This window comes from Mya arenaria, chromosome 14, assembly GCF_026914265.1.
Source record: "Mya arenaria isolate MELC-2E11 chromosome 14, ASM2691426v1".
Taxonomy (NCBI): Eukaryota; Metazoa; Mollusca; class Bivalvia; order Myida; family Myidae; genus Mya; species Mya arenaria.
The window spans coordinates 43,309,251-43,335,396 of record NC_069135.1 but is presented as its reverse complement, the minus strand read 5'-3'; the positions used below and the strand labels follow the sequence as shown (position 1 = coordinate 43,335,396).

The following is a 26,146-nucleotide window of genomic DNA, read 5'->3' as shown; positions in this document are numbered from 1 at the left end:
ATGAGCACTATACCAATCAAAGCAAGACATACATTTTAATTATTTATTCATCAATGTTGAGGCCAAGCTTTTCCGACATCGGCCTCAATTAGAAAAAAAAAACAAAGTTCCGGAATTGATATGAAATCTGGATATTGCATATACAGTAACAATTTTTGATGTTTCTACGATATATGTATACTGTGATGTTATTATGAAATGCGGATATCCTTCATGAATATCCATGTATTTCAGAGTTGAAAATTGACAATTGTATTTTTCAAGCATTCTATATATTTACCGTTTGTAAAGGTCGTTAAAGTGGCATTTTAAGTAAGAATGAAACGACGAGGACAGTGTTTAAACAAGCGTTAATACGTTAGTTATTGTCAGCTATTTAACGTTAAATAAGCGGTATTGCGTAATTATTGTGAACAATATAATGAAAATTTCTTTGTAACAAAAGAAACACAATTGTGCGAATTCGGACTGATATTATTTATTGTTATTTTATTTAATATTATTATAAAGAAATGTAAGGTTCTCTTCGTTATTGGTACAGCTGAATACAGAAAGGAAACAAGCAATAAAATAGACAAGCACGACCACCCCACATTCATGAGCGCAGTTTACGTTTGCAACGCTAAAAACAAAAACATACAACCAAAACGAAAATGTACGTAAAGTGTTCTTCAGATACATTTCCATGACAAACAATCTCAACCATAACATTTGTTTAATAGGACACGAATGATTTTCATATCTTAAGATAAATATTTTTTTCGTGATTTTTATGGTTTTTATTTAATGATATGATTTATTTCCCTATATTTTCTATGCAAAGACTGAGATGAGAAGCAATTGTGTAGCCCCCTCCCCCAACTCTGTTGTTCGGTTGGCCGAATTAGATACAATAACATATTAAATATGGCATATCCCAATATATTATCATATACATATCATTGGTTTTGTACCTTTTTGTAAAAGCTTTCATTCTTCCTGATGTTAATCACGAAGCAAAACGATACAATGTGGTAATTACTTTCAAAGAGACCCATGCTTAATTGTCAGTAGACGTCGTTAAGAAATGTAATCATTTTCTAACCATATCATCTGTACGGGAAAGGTATCTGTGAAATTACATCGGTAATATTGTCAATTCTGCTGACAGTCCATTTGTCACAGTTTGACTTGAATTAAAGTAAAAAAATATGCCTCACAGTCGCAATAGCTAAACGTTTTACATTTGCGATTCGATTTAAAATTCTTATCATAATTTGTTAAGTACGATATTCTGTATCAAAACTGGATATGCAAGTCAAACAATAAACACTCGATGTATACTCTCGCATTATTTCAAGAGAAACTGTAAACGCATACGAAAACAAACAGGAACAATCGATCGTTTAAGTATTGCTTAAATCACGTCACCTATGTTACGTTTATGTTACTTTTATTACACATTGAACGACATCTTGATCAGGAAAGTAGACCCCAAACAATACAAGAGCAAAATAGCTGTGTTCACTAAAGCCGAATAATAGATCAAGCAAGAAAGTTTCTGCTCTCTGATTTGATTGTTTTATAGCTGTCAATAATACGGACGAGCCCAACAACCAACACGGTTGAAGGCCTAACAGACACTCAACTCAACTGAATAACACTATATATACATGCAATAATTATCTAACAGTTACATGTTAAGATTGTTTTGAAAAGTCTTCATAATATGAATTGGACTATCCATGATCTAATGTTTAATGTCTTTAATTATAATTCTCATGTCTTCTAATGTCTTCTTACTTATATATATCTCTTTCCCTAAACCAATTCAATGATTTTTCTTTTATGCCAATCGTTAAAATTGAGAACAATTGGAAACGATTATTAAAGGAGAGTAAATGGATGCACATTCTTGCCACAGTAATTCCTAATGGTATGAATTCAAAAATATTATTTTAATTCTTCTTGCAGAATTAAAAAAAATCACAGAATTAATCTGGTTTATAACTGTTTTAACCTATTTAATGTTGCATAGTTTATACTGGTTTATTGATGTTTGTTTATGCATCTATATTGCATTTTACCAGTATAACTGTATCTCTTTAGATCCTATAAGACATTATTTTACGCAAAAATGTATGCTATATTTTGACGTTATCAACGTTGACATCATTTGATGTTGACGTCATTTCCTGTTCATTATATACATACAACCTGATGAAGGCCGAATGGCCGAAACGTTGTTTCATAAATAAATAATTTGTGTTGAAGTTGGACTTCTTTAATTATCAGCATACCTAAACCAATTAGATAATGCTCTTCCGTTGTTTCTTAAGAAAATCTTGATTTTGTTATTTCCAGAGGTAATCGGACCTCTGAACTAGAAAAAAATCATTCACGGGAATATCCCTTGATAAATCGATTATATTTTTATGTCTTTCATACTCATAAAGAAAACAAAATAAATTTATTGACATATTATTGTAGACATGGTAAGCCCAATATCAATTTAATGATACAATAAATGTCAATAATAATTGTGTGCGCTTATGTGTGCGTCTTTTGTAAAGTTGACATTTGAGTTATTCTTACAAGAACACGGCTTTGAACACATATTCTCTTTTATGAAAGCTCTTACATCTACTTTTTTCTTGACATTTAACTAAAGGTTTAGATAACTTGTCATTATGCAGTTTTCTCAAACATACCCAAACTTTAAACTGTAAATCCACTGCGAGTAAAATGTAACTGCGTTAATTTGTTTTGTCGGTATAAAACAATTTATATACTATCCATTTAATTGTATAACGACAATTGAACAAACACCATTCATTGAGTTTACCGTCACTGTCACTTCATAGCAAGTAATTTTATCATAAAAGACATTGGCCATTTATTCGAGCAGATTAGGTGGCATTTTATTGACAAAGACATTGACCATTTGTACGAGCAAATTATTTGGGATTTGTTGACAAAAGACACGGACCATTTCACGAATAGATTATGTGCGATTTGTTGACAATTACATTGACCATTTGTACGAGCAGATTATGCTGTATTCTTTGACAAAGACATGGACCATTTCTACGAGCTGATTATATTGAATTTGTTGACAAGCGCATTGTCCATTTGTATGAGCAGATTATGTGGGATTTGTTGAAAAGGGCATTGGGCATTTGTACGAGCAGATTATTTCGGATTTGTTGACAAGTCATTGGCCATTTGTACGAGCAGATTATGTGGGTTTTGTTGACAAAGACATTGGCCATTTGCAAGAGCAAACATATTATGTGGGTTTTGTTGACAAAGACATTGGCCATTTGTACGAGCAAACAGATTATGTGGGTTTTGTTGACAAAGACATTGGCCATTTGCACGAGCAAACAGATTATGTGGGATTTGTTGACAAAAACATTGGCCATTTGTACGAGTGGACAGATTATGCCTTTATTGTGTATTCGTTGACAAAGACATTTGCCATTTGTAAGAGCAGATCATGTGCGATTTGTTCACAAAGACACTGAACATTTGTGCGAGCAAATGATGTAGGATTTGTTGATAAAGACATCGACAATTTGTGCGAGCAGATTTTGTTGGATTTGTTGATAATCAATTGACCGTTTCTGACCATTACTTTGGTCATATATATTTAACTAAATTCATGGCATTGATACTTACGTTATTTATACTGCAGTCCAAATTGTGACTGTTTTGCGTAGTTCAAGGTAAGACAAATGATGAATACCACCCAGTTGATACTCGGTTTTAGGCATGTTTGTATATTCTTTCATCATCTATCTTAAAATTCAGCCGCAATATTATATTTGTATTCGCATGACTGAAGTTCCTTTTCTTGTTAAGTTTTTTACAGGATTTTTTTCTTTATGTTTTGGACTCATTTAGTGGAATTCTGAACTTAAAAAATGTTTTCGTAGTGTTAGTTGAATACTACTTACATTTTCTCTTAATGTTTTGGTTTCAAAATGGGTGAACGTAGTATATTTTTGAAATGTCGCATACACAGTTTAAATATTTTTTTTATAATAATTAATTGCAATGTCCAAGGTATCAACTACATGTACTTAAAAAATAATGCAGAACCCCGAAACAAAACTTGAATTGCAGATGAGAGCAGGCCCTAATATCATGAACTACTAAATTCATTTCGCAAACGAAACTTCAACACCATATAGTACATTACAGCTTAACATTATTGAAAACTTGACATGTTTTACTTCATTTAAAATCGCATTATCTCAGAAATTATGTTGATAAAAAAACCTTCAATATTCTGAAGTAAGTTAATGCTAGAGCTAACACTCATACATAATGATTTGTTCTCTATTGGTCTATGCATTATTAATGACCTTATTTGATTATTAGAAACAATCGCATGATGTATGAGAGAATGCGTAATGAGACATAGCGCATCAAAAAGGGGAATACATGTCCGATTTAGAATAATTATATGCTGTTATGTGATAGAAGTCAAATGAGACTGGACTTTGTTATATTGGGAGCAGGTCTCAGATGTATACGTTTTCTTATTATACCAAACATCATTTCTCCAATAAGAAAATACCATATTGCTCTTAAGTAGCACTCACTACTGTATGTCGCTGAGCAATTAATTGATCACAATTGGTTAACTTTATTTTAAGGAAGGATTCAAAAAGTCCAAAGAACGGTTCTTCCATACTTTATTGGTCAATCCATCAACATTTATGTGGTACTTTCTGCTATTAGCTCTTACAATTACACTTGAAGATATCCAGCATGGATGCGTATATACCACTCTTCATTCCTAAGTAAATAAAAACTAAATTCATAACGTGGCGTCCAACGTTAGACCGTCTGAAAGCACTGTCTTCCTATGAAATTCACAAAAAAGGAACTAACAAAATTAAGATTTGTCATTATAAACTTATAAACTAGAAATCCTATTGGTAATTGTAAAATTAGTCAAATAAAATAAAGGAGTATCGGATATGACTTCTTCAGATTCTTGATTGTTGACAAGTCCACGAATTTTATTTTCCTACAAACGTTTTTTTTTTCCAGAAAACTAAGACAGATTATCTTTAAATGGTTAATAAAACGAGGTAAAACGCTAACAATAATATAATATATCGTTTGTTGGACATTGTTGTTTTGGTGTAATACGACCCTGCTTTGTTTTCCTCCTTGTGTTGATACCAACTTAACAAAAACGTCATTTCGGGTCAGGTTTAAGTCATGACCAATTATCTGATAAAAGTAAAGGGTTACTGCTGACCAATTGCTGCCATATAGATTAAGAACAAAATTCAAACATATAAAATGAAAGTAGTACGAAGAGTTGTTTTATGTTCATTATGTACCGTTAAATATTATTTTTATAATGATATTTCATTAAAGCGTATATGTATTTATATTTTATAAGAGCGTTTAGTTGCAAGCCACAAACAAACTGGCTTTATACCTTAAATGTCGGTCTATATAGTCTAAACGAATGTTTGCAAGAGCTTGATTCCTGCTGGTCATACACATTGACACCCTTCATTAATTTTGATCAGCACATGACGTGTTATTACCTTTTTAGGGATGGAAACATTTCTTAATAACAGTGTTTAGTCAAACATTGAAATACTCTGTAATACTGTCCATGGTTATGATATTCCTTTCAAACAGTTACACTGACCCAGGAATTAACCGACAGCAATTAAACCAAACAAATCTATATATCATGTCAAACATTTAAACCATTCGGACATTAGTCATCCCGCCGGTTTACCATAGCCGAGTACCTTATTATAGACACTTCTTGTTTATTTTGCGTTTTAGGCAATTGAACACCTTTGATACATAAGTTCATGTTAAAAAGTTACAAGAATTTGAGTATATAACGATATGGTTGTAATTAATTCCTGCTCCCGGTCTACGTCATAGTTTACTAGCATTGTGTCCCTTGCCTCCACACCATTCTGCTCGTTCACCAATCGAACAAAACTAGAATACTGATCTTATGAATATTGAGATCAGAGGTGTCTGTTGCTGCGTATAATACAACAAAGGACTGAAGGATAGATTTTGTTTTCAATTTGTGTAAAATGTTTGTTAAGATGAATCACGCCATAGATTTACATCCCCCACGTTTGCAAAGTCCCCTATCAGTTTCTCCAATTTTGTCCTTTTTTGTTAAAGAGGACATGCATTTTGGCAGTCAAATTGGGTTAGGTTTAATATACTTTAAATATCTTGTCAAATTTTGAAGAATTGATGATTTTTTCCGTGCTAATTTTTAGTAGAGTTTCTGGCTGAAACAGGGGTTGCGCATAGCATCGCGTAATAGCGTCAGCATATTGAAATGCTTCATCCAACTGACTCAAAATGCCCCGAGTCTAATATTTTATGACTTCTGCAGTGCCTTCAAGGTAAATTTTGTTTCTTGTTCTCTTTTTAATTGTTAATCAACCACTCATAATTCTCGACTGACCAAACAATCCAATGGAAATAGTTTTGGTCAAGCTACTGTAAACCAATTTTAATGGGAGTTGCTAATGCCATAGAGAAGTGTTTACTTTATATATCAATTGGTTTTGATGAAATACTAACTGCAATAATGATTTGCAACCAAGCAAAGAACATGATATGAATGTTTACGTCTTGGTTATTGACATAACGATAAATTTATTTCTATATTTGTTATTCTTGTTGACTAGGAAATTATCTGACAGAGCAAATTTCACAACAAGAGGTACGTTTATGGCAAAATTTAATTAATCCAAAGACATATTAGCATGCGATCAAAGACACGTTCTTACATGCCGTCTCAATCAATAACGTCTTTACATTGGGAACTAATTATATTTTGAACTTGATTGATTCCGAGGCACTGGATCTAGATTTTTGACGTCTCGAAACACAAGATATGTCTCGAAAACCCCCGCATACAACGTTAGATGCAACAGACAAAACAACTCGTTTTATATGCTTGAACTCATTTTTTAAATACAAACAAGACCTCAAGATGCTTTTGTCTAGAATGAGACAGAGGCCTCATCGCAGAAATGGATTAGTGTTCATGCAATATGAAATTTAGCACACTTTCCTGTTGGCGTCATCGAGCATCAAATAAATATGACAGTTATCGCGTTTTAATTGAAACTGTTTTATGACAGCACTGGAAGGTGAGCTACTGTCAACGCCCAAAGCACCGTATGCAGCGATACACCATTTTTAAGAATCATCAGTCAAATCAAACGCTCTTTAATGTAAATGAATAACTCTACATTGTGCTTTCCTTTTATTTTCTCACTTCCATCTGTTGAAAATGTTTATTTGCGTTTTATTAAGTAGACTGTTTCTGTCATTCTATTCATCTTTGCTGGTATTAAAATGTACATCTATTGACATATATCCATTTGTAATTTGTGTTTGAGCTACGCAGGCAGTGTTGTCCTTGTTAAAAACCGCCAACTATTTTTGATATTTTTGTATCTTTATGAGGAACTTAGCGCTCACTGGAGTAGTAATACAGGATCTCTTTGATAGAAAAATAATAACTCAACAAGACTCATTAGATATCGTCCGGATCAATAGTGGCCCGTCATCAGATTTCTCGAAGTTCAGAAATTGAAGCTTTTTGCAATACTCTTAGACGTTACGTCAATAACGTGTGGGAATCCCAAAGAATGTTTTCAAGCCTTAAGTAATGCTACCGTCTTTATAACAAGTATGTATCTGTAACAAAACTCTTAAAGCTGTAATGATATACACAGACGCGCAACAATCGATCATACTTCGTTTATGTAAGCATAACGTTTATCATGAAATATTATGACAGTAACCCAGTCACGAAGCAACCCTATATATATATCTCATTTTAATTGTCCGAAAGTCTCTCCGTCAAAATATTAATACATGTATATAATTATGAAATAAGAAATTAGGACAAGTGTTTGAACGAATAAAACATATCTAAAGTGGTAGACATTGAATTGTTCATTTAGTATTTGCTAGATTGACTTAGTTGAATAGTATGTAGAAAGCTGGGAACAGCGGGAGCACAATTACCTTTTTCTATTTTCTGATCAATGTATTTGTTTAAAATTATTAGATTTATTTTTGTACACATTTCTAAAGGGGAATGTGTGAAATTACCTAACTCTATATCGTTATACCTATGTATTCATGTGTGGTGTTCTCGAAAAATTGTTTGAAATAAAGTATTAATTTTCGATTTTATATAAGCCGTTTGAGGCATGAAGTGGACATTAAGTGCACAAAATCGTTTGGAGGTAAGAATTACAGCTGATAACCCAATTTTTGGTTAGCGACTTTCCACGGCTTTTTATCGTGTCGTCATGGCTCTTATATTAGCACAGTCACTCAAAACTAGACGTTATCCGGTACGTTTTATAACATTTGTTACCTAGGATTCCGCGTAGAGAATGAAGATGTATTCATGAAAATGGGGAATACATTCCAAAAAAATAACAGAACCCGAATGGAGCTACCATTGGTAAATTAAGTGATTGTATTGAGCAGTCTCTTTTAAGATGTATTAGTACAGGTATGAGCTCGATAGAAATATGTAGTATGATGTACCGTGGATCATTAGGCTACAGTTTCTCCGGAAAAAAGTCTTTCTAAGATGCTGAAAACTATCTGGAGGATTAAACTTATTCAATGGACAAATTTGACACATTTATTTTAAGAAAACTCACACAAAAGAGCAAGCACTAGAAAGCAATCAATATGTCTGCTTAATCAATTAGCTATTTAAGAGTTTCGAAATGCGGCTTCCATTTTGGTAATACCTTTTTTGGCAAAATAACATTATGTCCAATTGACTAAATTTAATATCGTTTTGTGTTTCATGAAACCAGTATACCGGTGTAAGGGTGTTGATAGTGTATCACATAACATCGCTGTGAAAGAACATTCCAAATCAAACCGAGGCTGCTGTGTTCATGTCACGTGCTTCCGGGTTATTTTACTTTCAGTAAACACTTGTAGCTCTCTTGTGAATGCATGATGGCGACGATGTTATGTAAAACTTCTATTTAAAAACCCCAAACAAAATTTAAAATTGTTTACGAACATAATCTTTGTTGATTGGTTGTTTAAAACAAACGAGCAATACAATACGAAAGCCTTAAACTGTTGTTTTGAAGAATCATTTTTAATTATTAAAATGATTCTTATATAATACAAAGACAAATAACTGGTCAATAATGTCAATGACGATTTTTTCGACTTTTACTGAAACTGGTATTTAAAATGGTATAAGACTAGCGGCACATCTTAATTTGTTAAAAAAAAAATTGGTACAATTTATATGGTACACTACATATGCAATGTGATTGAAGATTAAAATATGAACTAAATTAACGAACCAGAACTTATAAATGATATTTCAGACTAATAATCTCAAGAGATAGTCTGAATAACATCTTTGTCTTATTGGCAATTTAGTAGCGTAATAGGACTGAACTTTCAACATATAATACAATTTGCATCCTTATAAAGTGTTAATGCTTATAGCTGGAATTGTAAAGTGTCAGAGGATAGCATGTTATAGAGATTGTTTTTTGGCTGAATTTTTGTTGGGTTATTCCTATGGCAGCTTTGAAAGGAATATCATAACCCATTATTACAGAGTATTGCACTGTTTGACTACGTGTTATTTTTCAATACAGAAATGTTTTCATCTCAAAAAATGTAATGAAACGCCATGTGCTGTATTATTCGATTTATTCCAGGGCGTAAATATATATGGCCAACAAGAACTGAGCTCTTGAAAATATTCTTTTTGACAATAATGATCGACCCAGTTTGCAGTTTGCTCGTGGTTTGCAACTAAACGCTCTGATGAAATATAAAAATATCAACATTAATAAAATGTCATTAAAAAACTAATATTTAACAAACTAATGGTGCATTATGGTACATAAAAAGCTTCGAATTACTTTCATTTCACTAATAAGAGTTTCCTTCTTTATTACGTCAGCAGTATTTGGCCAACAGTATCCCTCTACTTTGATAACGTCAGCTAATTGGTCAGCACTTTAGCACGACCAGTAATGACAATTTTGATATGTAGGTCTCAAAGCAATAAAGGAAAACAAGGCAAGTCCATTTGACATAAAAAGTCCTGAATAATGTGTATACTATTTTACGTTTTACTCTTCGTTTTTACCCTTAAAAGATGATCTGTCTTACTTTTCTTGAAAAATCCTTCGCGGGAAAACAAACATTTTCAATTTTTAAACAATCAGAGAGCTAAAGATCTCATTTCCGAAACTCCTTTATGTTAATTGACTTATTTACAATGACCGATGTGATTTCTTGTTTAAGCCTATAATGAATAATAAAATTATGTGGTTATACAATTAATGTCTGTGAATTTTACATGAAGTCGGGGTTTAAGACGACCTAACTGCAAAAATGTAACTGGGATATAAGGAGTATTCGTTACAACGTCATACAATGTCACTATTCTCTGTGTATGTCTTCAGATGCGAAGACTATTTAATTCACTTTTTTCCGTAGTCGGGTGATGGTTAAATCAAGTAAAAATGTATATTAATCCTCATCCGCCCTACTGCTCCACACCCTTTTCATCAACGTCAGTCAATGACAATGTAAACAACACTCATTTGAATAAAAACATCTTGCTTTAATTATGGTTATCATGATTGCCAAAGTGCAGTATTGTTGTCTCCAATTCCATCTAAAACATGTCTCCAGCAGATGAGCAGTTGTTAGATTGTCGATTGTGTGCAATTGATTAGCACCATGTACGCCGATGATAGAATATCATCAAACCCTTACAATACAGGACTTTGATCTGATATGTTATTTGTTGTCCACATTGGTCCTGCATTATTGTGTAGGAAATGTTAACGTCTGTTTGTAATTGTTAAATGTATGCCACTTTAGATAACATATATTTTTATTTTAAAAACAACAACAACGTGTTTCGTTAATTATTTGAATGAAATTGATTGCAAACATAATACACGCGTAAAGTGTTCCATAAGGACCAAGTCATCAGCTATCAATAACATCTAGACGTCTTAATAGAAGAAAGTCCTACCAAATATGAGGAAAAAACATTAATAAGTGAAAACAAATGTTTTGACAGCCTGAAATACCGTTGACGTTTTAATCATTTCAATAAGGACATACAGAGTAGCCAAATGTTTAACGAAGATGAAACACACCATAGGAACATCCCACCCAATACATTTTAAACACTAACTGCTATTCGGTCTATTTATCTATGCTCGCGTTCCAATACCACGTTCATCTTCTCAATGAGGCGATAAAACCGCCCAGTTAGCATGGTTTCCGATGAGAAACCTTCACTTGCGACATGCTCTAATACGCCGTGTACAGGAATATCATAAAATTGTAATCCGACACTCTATTGTCGTTTTAAGATAACCGTTCACTCGGATGATACACGGAAGTCATCAATAAATAATATCAGTGTTTATTTTGGGTTTACTTAACATCATGATGTTTTCTTTTCAATACACACAAGAAATATTGGAATTAGAGTACCAGGATATGAACGTAGTATAAAAGATTGCGAGAATAAATTGACGATGATATATAATTCGGAAGTATTTATATCCTGTTTAATTAATAATGGAGTAAAGAGGAAATTAAATGTTTTATATACTTAAAGCTTATGGAAGTACTCTGCATTGTTTTCCATTATTATGTTAGTAAGTGGTGAACAGTACAATGAATAGAGGAATATGTTCATCCGATTCTCTGAAATCTATTAAGAAAATATAGTCTGAATATTGTGAATATGAGTGAATATCATTAATTCATTTTAACCTCACATCAATAACATTTATATCAGAGAACGAGAGAGGGAGAAAGAACGTTTCCCCATTTGGCATTAGCAATGGTAATTTAAATTCAATGTGTTCACTAATGTCGTTATCTGCGATAATATTCTAAAGTCTTGTAGCTATAAACCTTCAGGCAATTAGTGGGTTCACGTGCACTGATTTCCATGGATTAACAGTGATAAATGAAAGCAAAAAGGCTACTGATTCGACTTTGTGTCAGAATTTTATGAAATGATGGAATATTATGCCAGTGTGTTATTCTCGTTGACTTATTTCTTACATTTTCAACAATTTATCGCAATAGATGATATAAAACTGCGTCTTGACGGAAACCTTATTTTTGGCGGGATCTTCCCGATGCACGAAAAAGGACAGAAAGGTGAAAATTGTGGTGATATTAAGCGTGAAAAAGGTATTCAACGTCTGGAAGCGATGTTATTTGCAGTAGACCGCATTAACCGTGACCCTGATATACTACCAGGTTTAAAAATTGGCGTCCACATCTTGGATACTTGTAGTTTTGACACATACGCGTTAGAGCAATGCATGGATTTTATCAAAGCCCAAATGACGACCACTGACCTTGCGGATTACAAATGCAATGACGGCCAGGCTCCAAAATCCGTCCAACTGAAGCCTGTTTCTGGTGTTATAGGGGCTGCAGCGAGCACAGTGTCAATTATGGTAGCTAACATTCTCCGTTTATTCCAGGTATGTAAATTTCTAATCAATAAATCTAACGTTACTCTCATCTTGAGATGCGTCTTGTTCAAATCGTTATTTCAAGTTTTAAACCACCCAATTACGGCCATATTTTATTTGTTAAAACTGTTATTTATATCACGTTTCTCGATTCCTAAGATGACATTTTGTGACAGGCTTATCTTGTCATTAACAAAGAATAAAATTCTTCGTAGTTTTGTATTCATACAAGACGGTGTAAATAACCAGTGCTTCGACTTTGAATATGTGATAGATATATACATGCTACTATCGTCTTTAGTGAATAAAATGCAGTATCAAATGATAATTACACGAGTACATGCTGGGGCGTAACTGTTTATTGGTTTAGAAAAATAGGACTTTCACAGCAGGCAAGAAATAACGAATCTAGGCTGAAAAGAACACTGTCGTGTTTGGAGTTTGTTAAAAATTGACATGCGCTATTGAGCTTTATGGCATCTACACTACCAACCAAGCGTGTTTTTTGGCAAATATCGGGTTGCCACCGCGGGCGAGATTGCGTCATCGCGAAAACAGGCGGGGATATATACCGCGGTAGCCAACGCGGTGGTGCGCGTTATAACCATGTTCATCTGCTGCTACCGCGTACATGCACGCGGCATATCGCCGCGATGCAACTTACCGCGATATGCAGGTATTTTAACATGTAGCGTTGGTACAAATAGAATATTGTACATGTAAATTGAACCGAGCTCACATAATGTATTACACCCGATTGCGAGGGTAAAGAATATCACCCCATCAGAGTCGTACTACGGTTTATCATTTGGCCATATATTTACTTCTTTTCGTGGAATATGTTTTTGAGCTGTCTTAATAAAACCTTTTGTGCAGGCATAACATGCGTCATCGACAGAATCTTGATTTGCAAATACACAGTTAATATCTCATTAATATCATTATGAAGTTCATCGTAATTGCCATTTAATATAACGAAATTTTCTCCTTATAAATATTATTCCTTAATGATTTAAATTTAATGTGTATGTTTTTAATCGATGGACAGGTCAGTGCGTCAATGCGTTATCTACGTTATATGATATTCATATTATTTTCATACTTTTTAAAAAGGGGTGACAGTTAGTACAAACAATATTGTATCTTATTTTTATATGCTGAGTTTGAACGCATACATATGACATTTCTATTCAGTCCGTAGTTTTTTCTTTAATCTCACTAATAGCCGAAGTGGTTTAACTTTGAACACTATTTTTTCTATTTCAATGTAGTCGAAAATGTACACAGTATGAACTATATTACATTTAACATATGCAGAACCTCGAAACACAACTTCAGGAGTAAATGAATTCAAATCCGAATATCACAATAACAGGTCATTTATAACTCTTAAATCATTTCATTCTCTTTGATTTTTTTTCGTGTAATAGTTACTCGTTTATTTTGAATGTTATTCTTAGTAAAACAATATGTTGACAGAACGATGGAGGTTTCTCCATTGATATATCTGAGCCCACATTGTATTGACTCTAAGATGCACCAATTATGGACGTACTAAATGTATTGTTATTTTATTCTGATTTCCTCAACCCTACACTTAACATCTACAAACGCATTTTCGCAAGGGACAAAATGTCCATAGTAATTAAGGGCAACGAAGACCAGGATTCATTAGATTCTCTCTTAATCAATAGCATCCCATCACTGCCGTCTGAACAGTTATTTACATTATTACAACGAGGGAACCAACGGAGCTCATATTGTGCAGCAAAAAAGGGTATTATCGTATTTTATTATATGTTTGGTTGTCTACAAATACAAAATAAAAACATCCGGGACGAGCCCCCAACTATTATCCCTTTTATTACACTCTCCCTTCTTGTTAAATTATGAAGTTTAGCGTCTTTCGTCATTTCTGTAACATTAATGGACACGAATTTTGACCGTTAATAGATAACGTGCATAATTTCCTTGACATAAGTGGATCTATGATTTTCTCTGCGTTTTTAGCGGAAATTCCTGGGTCATCTAGGACATGCAAAAAGCATCCCACAAGGATGTAAAACTCTATTGAATACATTGCCAACATTGTTTTATAAATGACCCAGCTAACTCACTGCAAAATGTAACTTCTGTATGTTGTTCTCCACTAGAGAGTAAATCCATCACAAGACAGTTTTCTACCGACCAAAATAGTTTGGGTCCAGTTACTGCAAACCAATTTTGTTCATTATGTTAGAGGAAGCGCAAGTTTTATTTAAATTAGTTTTATGAAATTCTAACCTGCATGGAAATATTTTAAATCTGGAACAGAAAGTGATAAATCTATGAACAACTAGGTTTTAAATCGAATGATAACTTATCTTTTTGTTATGTCAGCATCGAAAACTTTCCTACTCGTTCTCTAGCCAATTATCTTACACCGACCAATGTACGTCAAAGGAGAAGTTCAGTCGTGTTAATGGCAACTTGGATTCTAGCAAATTTAGATAGCATGTGATCAAAGGCTAATTCTTACGTACCGTCTCAATCAATAACGTCCCGTAATTGGAAATTAATGATGGTTTGCCATTGATTGATTCCGGGACATTTTACACCGTATAAACACTGATATAAGTGACAGAATGCCATTTTGGAGATTATGAATTTTTCAAAACATGACATATGTCTCGAACAATTTAAATGCACACGTTATACGCAACATACACAAGAACATGTCTTATGTGATTGAAATATTTCTTTCTCTATATATAATCTTGTTTTGATATACAGTCGAACCCTGTTCGCCCGAACTCCCAGGGACCGGCGAAAATACATCGAGCCTCGTAAAAATCGAGCCAAGCGGAAACGTTTACCTTCAGTTAAATAAATCGGTCCCTTTACATCAAATTCGAGCCAACGAGGAATTCGAGCCAACAAATTCGAGCCAACGGGTATCGACTGTATAGGGGATAGTATGATAGGACGCTTTTCTAGTGACCTAAATCACGCCGAGTTCGGTGTATAAACACGGATTCGTCAAAACTGAAGGTCGAGTCGGATACATGTTTACTCACCGACAAAGAGATATTTCATTTATTTTATACCTGCCTATTTAATTATTCCTTTTTATTGTTCGGTTTCAATTTGATTTATATTTACCGCCATTTCAAATGCGCGTATGAATTCTAATGTGTTTCGTATTTTTGTGTATTGAAATCAAGGTAGGCTACTACAGCGAAACGAAGTCAGAAATAACAGAATTCACTTTATTGAGCAAAATTAGAACAAAATGTTTTTTGAATTAACAGATCAGCTAATACGAAAACAATATGTCACAAATGTCACAGCACTTTTTGTGCAACAACAACAAAAACGGAACATATTTTACGAGTAAACACTAATCGTCATTTTCTATAGACGTAACGCGGCCAAAAAAATAATTTATATTAGAATTATGCAGAAAATGAAGGTATTGTTTTTCTTCTATCGCAGACACTTTATCATAGATATACCCGTTCTCTGGCATTTGCATAACTACAAATGTTTCCGGGTACCTAGGTCCTTCAAGGCTTGTTTATTGGTTCGGGAAAATTGGACTTCCACAGTATGCATTTATCTACGAGTATGGAAATAAACGTTAAACGCAGCCATGTTTGTTTGCGGTTTGTATTCATAGACGTGCGCTGTGTCTGATCTCTCTCTCCTCTCTCTCTCTCCTCTCTCTCTTCTCTCTCTCTCTCTCATTAAAACTGCCGTAAACTTTTGCAAAAGGTGATGTTCATCTCGAAACACAACGATTCAATGTGGTAAATAACCTTCAAGAGACACACGATCAATATCCCGCGAACGTCGTTAAGAATTGTGATTATGTCCTAATGATATCATCTGTAAGGTATAATTAAAGGGGAAACGCAACTGTGAAGTCAAATTTTTGTGTTTTATCAGTAACATTACCTTTGATTTGCTTTTGCCCTACAGTCGCAAAGGCCATGCATTTTAGATTTGTTTAAATTAATTTATAAATAGCGTTTTATACATAAGGCACAACTGAAAACATGATTGATGTTAGATTCTTTGCCACTAGGTTTTCAACCTATTTAAGTAGTATTTGGAGTCTGTGAAAAAGATCATTATCTGTGTTGTTTGTATAACGTGGTTTTGTTACATTTGATCAGGAAAGAGTAAATCAAACTGTTCAAAAGCTCGCAATGAAAGTTAAATCAAAGAACAGACCAAGCAAAAACGTATCTCTTAGAGTTTATAAAGGACTTATTGAAACTTGTTGAAAATCCAAGCTGATGTACAAGGAGGTTCGCGTGCGACGAGCTGTGTTTGAAAAAAATCCCTTAACTTGCCCGGTGTTTAGGACCGATACAAGTTTTTAACCATTCTAAGCATTGCACATTTCCCAGTGTTATCATAGAATGTCAAGCGCTAAGCACATAAATATTATCATAAAGCATTTTGTATGAGGCAAATGCTCTTCGTAAATGTCAAGAAACATTCAAAGTACTAAAGAAAGTAATGATATAATTCGTTTGACCAAGGTAAGACCAGCATTTGATTATTATAACAGTAGATTTTAAACATAACAATGGGTGTTAATACGGGCGTTTTTTTTATAGAAACGTTGAATTATTTTTTTTTCTCAGAAAACGGATTTGCAAACCCTTACAATTTAATGCGCTGTCATCGACATTAACATTTAAAGGAACATTTAATAAGAACTTGTGAACATACAGGTTTATTACGAATTGTCGATGATTGTTCAGTGGTATAGGGAAAGATACGTTGTCCGGGTTTAGATTGTGTATGGGAGAGGAATGTCCATGTTAAATCTCCAACTAAAAGGTGTCAAATTCTCGGTTCGCCCCTGGGAAACCTTTTACAGATGCCACTTTTTTAGGTTTATTTCTGGTGAAAGTGCCTTCTTGTCCGTTGCAAATTGATTTTTGCCATCTTAAGACGGATCAAATCATCGATGAGAACGATGCAGAGAAACACATTCCGGAAATATAAAATCCTTTGGCTTCAGACAAGATGGCTTTACATTGATTATAATCCGTGTCAGTTCTTGTTTGGACTTAAAATTTCATGTATTTAAAACTTCTACATAATAAAACTACTATATATTTTGTTATGTAAAAAGGTATGTTAAATGTATTTGATCCAAGTGCAAGTCAATAATAACACCTTTAAATTGAATATCGGTATTAATAGGTACAGTTTCTATCCATTCAATTCTTCGGTGAACAATTAACAAGTAGTCGAACAAACATACATCATTCATTGATTCCTACTGTCACTAGAGAAATCTAGAGTGAAAAGCAAACTTCACTTAAGAGACAGTGACTAAAGCCTGGAAACAAAGAGAGCGTTTATTAATTGAAGATGATGTACCTTCCGACTGAAGCGAGTATGGTAACGGAGACGTCCACCTCTATACTGAAAACGAAACGTTAGAAATTTGACCAAGACCCTATTTTCTGTGAAGAAAATAATATTTTGTCAATTCTCATGGCAGAAAGAAGCCATACACTTTAATATCCGGTGTCATAAAACAGATGAGAATAGACTCTTTCAGACAAATGTTAGGGTCCGTTCAGAACTAATTGTTTTGTTGTGAAAAGCGGAAAATGTAAATAAATTTAAGGGACAATCTGTCTTATCTTTAAGAATGGTGACCGGTAAGAAATGTTGTTTTTTGTAAGATCTGAAACGGTATAAATTATGTAACAATATCAAACAATACTTGGTTACGTTATGTTACTACTGAAAACGCAAAAGGCCATATAGATTACCTCAAAAAGCATTTAACAATAATACACGGCGCTTGTGTCAATCATTGTAAAAACACTATACGCCCGAAATACAAACCAGCCAGGAATGAATTAAAATGAATTTGTACTTTTAACATTGGATTGTTCCGTCGTATAAAAATATACAGTTTTAACGAATTCATCGAAAACAGATTTTACACCCTTTAGGTTAATACAGAAAATAAAGAACAGGATTTATTAGATTCTATCTTAATCAATAACGTCTGGACAAATATTTAATTTTACGACGTAAGACCCAAACAAGACAATGTTTGGCAGAAAAATGGTTATTGTCTGAATTCTTATAAGACAGTCTACAAAGATACAATGGAAACTTCAGAGACGATCCCATCACTGTGATTCTGTTTAATGGCACAGTGATCAATCACCTACAGACACCCAACGAAATTTCCAAACGTCAGAAGACACGGTCGATTTATTAATTCGATATCACCAATGGCTTATGTAATGCCTTCCGAGACACTGTGACCTACGTACGGAATGTAAATTTCATTGACTTGTTGTCAACGTCAGAGGAACATCCAGGAACAACGTATTTTATAGTGCGTGGTAGGGGTGAGTGGACAGAGCATTTTCAACTCGTAAACAGAGATACATATCTATGTAAGACAAATATAACTGTTTTCTGTTTTCTATATGTTTGATATGATATTTGCTATTACTTTTAGGTCTTCCCTTTTTTTGAGAGAATATTATGAAGGTATTGGGATAGTATTGGTGTCGTGCCCAGCGTGCCAAGATTCTAACATCAGCTAGCAATAAAACACCGTTTAAGATACTTACATTCAAATGCAACTCGGTACAAATGCATGCTGCCAGAGACAAACATTAATGTTCAGCAAGTCCCGTAACTCAAGTAATGGTTGAGTCAATCCCATTTTCTACTGAAAGGAACGAAGGAGGTTGGTGTTTGCTCCGCGACACTACTAGTAAGTCTTTCTGATGATATCATCGGTGCCAAAACTTTGTTATCTTATTCAAGGAGATAAACTATAGTTATAAACTCGTTCGAAGACTATAAAGCTGTTGTGTGATACATTGAATATGAACATTGCAAAGTTCCACTGTTTATTTACAGTAGTTTATTACTAAAAATATGCAATGCACTTTAAGTAAAGCTATCTATGAATTGTTGGACCTTATGAACACACATACAAAACATCAGTATTTGCTTGTTATTTCACATTGCGATAATATCAAATTGAAACAGTGACGAGTTTCAGAAATCCTAATTTTCAAAACGTTACATGGGTTTCTATTTCAAACTATTTAGCATTATAGGTCATGAATGACGTATTCATACCACGATATACTCCAGTGTATGGGGTCACTGAAATGTACAAGGATACAAGCTTTTACGCGAAATGTTCCGAACAACACTTGTATATATGTGCAGAATCGACATATTATCAAGGCTGATATTCTCGAACGTAAGCACGTCGATTAACAAACATATCTATTCTGACCCTGTTTTCATGGACCAGTAGGTTGAACTTCTATTGTGAAGTTGTTGTGTGTGCTTTTTAATGAAGTTTTGATGAAACACATAAATAAGTCAAAATGTATTCTGTATATTTAAGTAAACAATGAGAAGTGGTTAAGATTGTTAGTACATATTCAACTAAAATGGTGAAAATAATCCAACAACACCACTTTTATTCAGCTTGTATCTATCTAGTGCTCGTTGGGCCTTGCTATAGATGAGGATACGTGCTTTACGCAGTATTCCGCGACATCTCAAAAGTCTTTGACATGCGTATGAAATTAATGCCTTCTTTTCAAGTTCCGTTTCACTAGTATTAAGGCTTACTGATTATCTTATTGAAAGAAAACACTGCGTTGTCTTGTTTGGTTCTATGTCTGAAAAGGTCTTTATATCTGCCGGAGTACCTCAAGGTTCAGTTCTTGGTCACTTACTCCCCCTCTTTTATATTAATGACATGGTGAAAAAATAACCAAATCGTCTTTTCATCTGCCCCCCCTATACACCACTGTCGAAGTTTGTTGTTTAGCAAGTAAATGGTGACATTAAAGTGACTTTTATCATTTAACCCAAGCCACAACCAAAACACTTCTCACATCTCGAAAGACAAACAGATAGACACATCCACTTATCTGTATGGGTAGTGTTTGTATAACGGAAGATCCAACTCACAAACATCAAGGCATCACACTAGTACTGCGCATTGCATTGACAGATTCAGTCCGTCAAAAAAAGGCCTGGCAATGTATTTACCTCATGCGATATTTAAAAACCGCATATATCTTAAATCACTTCAGGTTTTATAACAACACTATTTTTTCGATCTCTATTTGTGACAATCTTACGCTCGCAGACGAAGGCGTCCTAGTAAAAGTTAGCTTGAGGCAATGACCTTATTATAACACGACTTGTTTCCCTTTTCGACTTGAATATTTAAACAGGACTTAAATATCGGAAGAAAAGAGGCTGGGCACGGAAACCAGAAACAGGTCCTATAACACTCTATCCCGAGTTGATTAAATAGTCCCTTACTATCGCCGAAATTGTGTTTACCTTCTTAATATTTCTTGTTAACCCAATTATTTTCCAATTTGTTCCTGTCACCTACAAAATCTGCATGTCATTCTTCTCCACCCTTGCATCCTTCAACTACAATCCTTACAACACGACCCATTTCCCCCACTATCCCACGCATACCACCGGACTTGCGGGGGAGACATGGTTACAATTGACTGGTGCATTAACAAGAATAAAAAACAGTTCCACATTCTTAAGAGGGTGAACGCAAGTTCATTGTCAGTAATGGAAAAATTACGAAAAGCCACGTACCTGACAAACACAACGATATTTAACCACTTTCAGCATACTTTCTTCAAAGTTAAAGGAACTGTACACCAGATTGGCACCAAAAAAAGTGTTTTTCTGTAACGAATCTCAGGACAATTATTTAATAAAATGTCTTACTCGTTGATATCACAATTGTAAAAAAGAATACCATAATAAAAAATGCGTCGGAGACCGGGTTCGATCCGGTGTCGCCAAAATTTCAGTCCAGCGTTGTATCCAATGGGCTACGAAGTCTTAATCTTAAAGGGTGATATAATTAAGCTATACACCTAACTCGGTAATATCACGTGATAACATCGACTAGCCAATCACGCATAAGGAATGAATTCTACTAGGTAGACATCCCCAGTAATATTTTTTAATGAAAAAAAAACCGAACACACTGCGAACAATAATAAATTGTAAACCATGTGGTACTTCAGTAAGTAAGTTTCAATGCATTGTTCACATCGATACCAATATTATGTCAGTTTTCGACATTATTTTTTTTTCGCTATTTCATCATACGGAGTACAGTCCCTTTAAAACGCCGCGGTTTTATGTTCTGTAAATTAAAACATACTTGATTTCACGATTGACCCGATCTGTCCACGCACCCCCACCACGCACTGCACCTTTCTCCCTGTTTCGTTCCGTGTCTTTCATTTTGTCTACTTTCATTCTCCTATCGCGAATTAATACTTACGACTTCATTCATTTGTCATACACCTTCTAAAATATCGATCGCATTCTTACAAGTGAAAACATAATAAAATTCAGAACACCTTTAACACAAGTATAGACAGCGAGAAAGAGTGAAAGAAGCGAGATGTAGTAAAAGCCGCAAAGCTCCTTTTCAATTATGTCGTGATTATTTTATTTTGTTTTGTGCATATATCACTTGTATTTATTGAACATGTTTTATTAGAATAAAAATTGTTAAAACAAATTAATCTATACTGTCATACAGTACAGTGTATTTTTTTATATGTAGCAATTTAGAAAGAAGCTTTTCGAGTACGGTCCAAGAAGGTCGAGTATACACGTGTATATATATCCTTTTGGGATTTGTGATTTTTGCTTGATTGGGTAATATAAAGAATTGACGGAATTATTAGTGGATTTGACAGTCACGTTGGTGGATGATGATCCTAATTGGCTTAAAGAACGTTGTACAGTTATTAAGGATCTATGATTCCTTTTTTTTAGCAGAATGTTTCCTGGTTACATAGGGCAAGTGAAAAAACCCGCAGAAAGACAGAAATATTTATCTTTGTCATTTCAAGCAATGTTTTATCAAAAAGAACATCCAACACACACAAAAGGCTCCGAGTAGAATACTTATTGACTTCTGCAGCAAACGGTAACATATAAAAAGTCAATTTATCACTCATAATTCGCACCTACCAAACAACCCAATACAATTAGTTTGGGTCCATGTTTTTAAACCAATTTATAAAGGATTTCCACCGAGAAGTGTATAAATGATATAAAAGGTTTGGGATAAATGAATAACACCATGAACTATTATCGACTTGGCAAAGCAAGGGATACGACTAAATACTACTCGAAAATAAAAAGAGGAATATTTGTTTTGCTTTTTTTGTTATGAACCAATAATTATCCTGCTCGTTTATATCCATAGCCAATAATCTTAGTCCATACAAGGCACAGAGAAGATAAGGTACGTGTATGGCATTTTTTTTATCTAGATAAAGACAAAATAGCATACGGTCAAAGACAAATTGTTACGTACCGTCTCAATCAATACATCCCATAATTGGAAACTAATCTTATTTTGCACTTGATTGATTCCGGGACATTTTGCCCAGTATTAACACTGATATAAATGACAGAACACCATATTGGAGTAGGAGATTATTTATGTCTCGAAATCAAAAATACGTCTAGAACAAGCACAGCATACAATGCTAGTCGCAACCGATAAAGGTTGTTCATGATTGAAGACATTCCTTTAATGTATTCATGTCATCGATATTCTTTAGAGTAAGTAAATAATGGATTATGGTTTATGCAAATTGTGACAACAAAGATGAATATGAGCATGGTGAAAAAGTGGATATGCCACAACACCAGGACACCTTTAGCGTAATCAAACAGGCATCACGATCTGGAAGAAAGTTTCTATGGAAGCACAAACGACATTCATTCGGTTTGTTTGAGGCTGGTTATTAATATCAATTGAAACAGTTTCAACGCCCCTCAACTCTAGCTTAAGCGATACTCTTTTTTTGAAGAAGTCACAATAAATGACAATGAATAAATTTAACTACCTTTGTTCGAAGACTTTCTTTTAGTTACTATTTTCCATCTGTTGATGATGTTTTATTTGCGTTTAAGCAAGTGTTCTGTTTTCGTTTCTCTCCTTATTTTTGATTGATAATGTTACTAAGACAACACATACGCTTGCAGGTAGCTAAAGTAATACTTTCTCATACCTAACTTTCTGTTTAAAATAATGCATGATTTAAGCATAACATATAGAAACCGGAAATCAAAACCGTATTGCACGCTGGGTTTTCTGATTCAATATCACACAGTTCACCATTCCACAAAATACCACACAAAGAAATCGTCGAAACGAATTTTTTTTTTTAAAGAAAACCTTTTTTCTAATATGCCCTATTTATTGGTTTGAATAAATTTTCAACTGCTTTACTTGTTTCTTCATATAAATACTGATAGCGAATTACATAAAAAGTATAACCCTTACACTTTATTTAACGGTGGTGAAGTGTTTTAAACTTCAGGCTTGCACTTTATAAGTCTTGCAGTTATAACATTAATAATAAAATGGATAATGTCATAATATCAAACTTATTACATTAATATGCTTTTGTTGTTCATGAAATTAGAATACCGTTCAAACCGTTGCAAATCGGTATAAGTGGGCATTGGCCGTATACAGAAGTAGCTCATCTTAATGAGATCTCATTCAGTGTGTATTGTTATACTACTACATATGCATATAATAATAATCTTGTAAATTATTCCTATTTTGAACAGAACATGGCATGCACGATTTTTCAATTACAATGCTTTTTTTTAAATTATCTACCTTAATCAAGGGCTTTAAACATGTTTTTGGAAGAAATATTCTCTATCATGATACATTAAAATCATACTCATAAATAAGATACAAAGCTGATTAACTAGTCGATGTTGTTTATGCCAATGACCTTGAAATTATTGAAAATGATGTTTAAATTGTATTGAAATAGATTGTTAAGTTATAAAAACACGATCTTATCGATGTGGAAGACATATTTAAATATGAATATAAATTAATGACTAAATCACGACTATTTAATTATTTCCCAGATGTCAAAATCACAAGAGACAATCTGTTTAGAAGTTTTGTCTTTTAGGTAAATTAAAAGCAGTAATCGGAAGCAAACGTCAAGAATAAAATATATCTATCGTATTTCTGGAATTGATATATAAATCTGGTTATAAAATATCATTAGAGGAAAGCATGTTTTTACCAGATAAACAATGGCATAATTTTGCAGATATGTTAAATAGTGACCACCCATTAAAAAGGCAATGGAGTGGGTCATAGATAGACATATCAATAACAGTTTTATGCAAGCTAATTTTGTTTCATGTAATAATAAAGAAATAATAAATGTCAAAATAAATTGTGACAAAATGAATTTATAAAATGTACATGTATCGAAGTACGCCGTTGTCGAAAGTGTCACCCACAATGACAAAACAAAACTTTGATATGTACTGGTGTTGCAGTTCCCTTCAAGGAAAAGTAATATCAGTTGGTAAATGTCAGACATTCAACGTTTTATGGGCCTTGAATATCGTCATGCTGTTCGCTCATTTTATTAAACATAAATAATTCAATGAAAACTACAAGGACAAAAACATGAGCCGTAAAACTTAAAACGAAAATTAACGAAGAAATTAACGGAGAGCATACAAAACGAGGAACCATCCTTACCAGTCAATCTTGAAAACTTACTGACCTTCGATCTGTTCAACTTTCCAATATGACTGTCATCGTCTCAGCGAGGCGCTAAAATCGCCCGGCTAGCGTGGTTTCCACTGGGAAACTTTCACTCGCGACATGCGCCTATACGCAATCGCAGCGGATCCGAGAAAATGAACATCACAAAAAGGAATGTCATTAAATTGTAAATCGACACACTGTTGTTTGGATTTACGTTGATTTAGAGTATAAATGTATGGCATCAATAAAAAAAAACACATGGTTGTATTCGCCTATCGACATCGCGTTGTACGCAAATTATTTGGAAAATAGTGTACCAGGAAAATAAAAGATAGTTAAAAGTTTGCGAGAATAAATTGACGGTGATTTCATAATATTCAGATGTAGTTTTATGCATGCATATTGAAAATATTTTCAATACAAAATATAATTAAGAGAAAGTATAAAAAACAAGGTCAAATTTATAAATATGTATTCAAAGGATATTTAAGTCATCCGTGAATTTTGTTTGGGCATATCATTAAAAGTGAATTGTTTTAATCTGACTTTTAAGGATGTCACTGGAATAAAGGAATACGTCTTTCCATCTGGATATCTATTACGGGAAAAAAGCGGTAAATTTATTGTTAAATAGTGGATACCATAATTGCATTTTCTCTCACATCTCTGACATAAATATCAGATAAAGCTTTTCCTTGTTTGGCGCTGCCAATGGAAATTTAAATTCGAAGTGTTCTAGAGCCATTAATGCTGTTATCTGCGATACTGTTCTAAGCTTTTGCATCTTGAAACTTTCAGACAATCAGTTTTTTTCAATTCTATTCCAAGGAAGAATTTGATGTCAATATTTTACGAAAACGACCATATGAAAGCAGAAAAAGTTACTTGATTCGACGTTGTGTCAAAAAGCTGTAATAAATGATGGAATATTATGTCAGTGTGTTATTCACGTTGACTGTCGTCTTTCATTTTCAACAATCAGTTGGAATAG

The 26,146-nt window shown here is 33.7% G+C and overlaps 1 protein-coding gene across 2 annotated transcripts in view; it reads left to right on the top strand.

Moving 5' to 3' along the window:
* Positions 1–26,146, top strand: part of LOC128217800 (metabotropic glutamate receptor 8-like) — a 91,237-nt gene that overhangs the window by 14,415 nt on the left and 50,676 nt on the right. Inside the window, exon 1 of one of the 2 annotated variants that reach the window (XM_052925193.1) lies at positions 11,718–12,548. The exons of the other annotated variant lie outside the window; for it this stretch is intronic. Coding sequence (XP_052781153.1) covers positions 12,069–12,548 — 480 coding nt within the window. The 5' untranslated portion in view covers positions 11,718–12,068. Of the gene's footprint in view, positions 1–11,717; positions 12,549–26,146 lie in introns of those variants that run through there. 2 annotated transcript variants of the gene reach the window in all.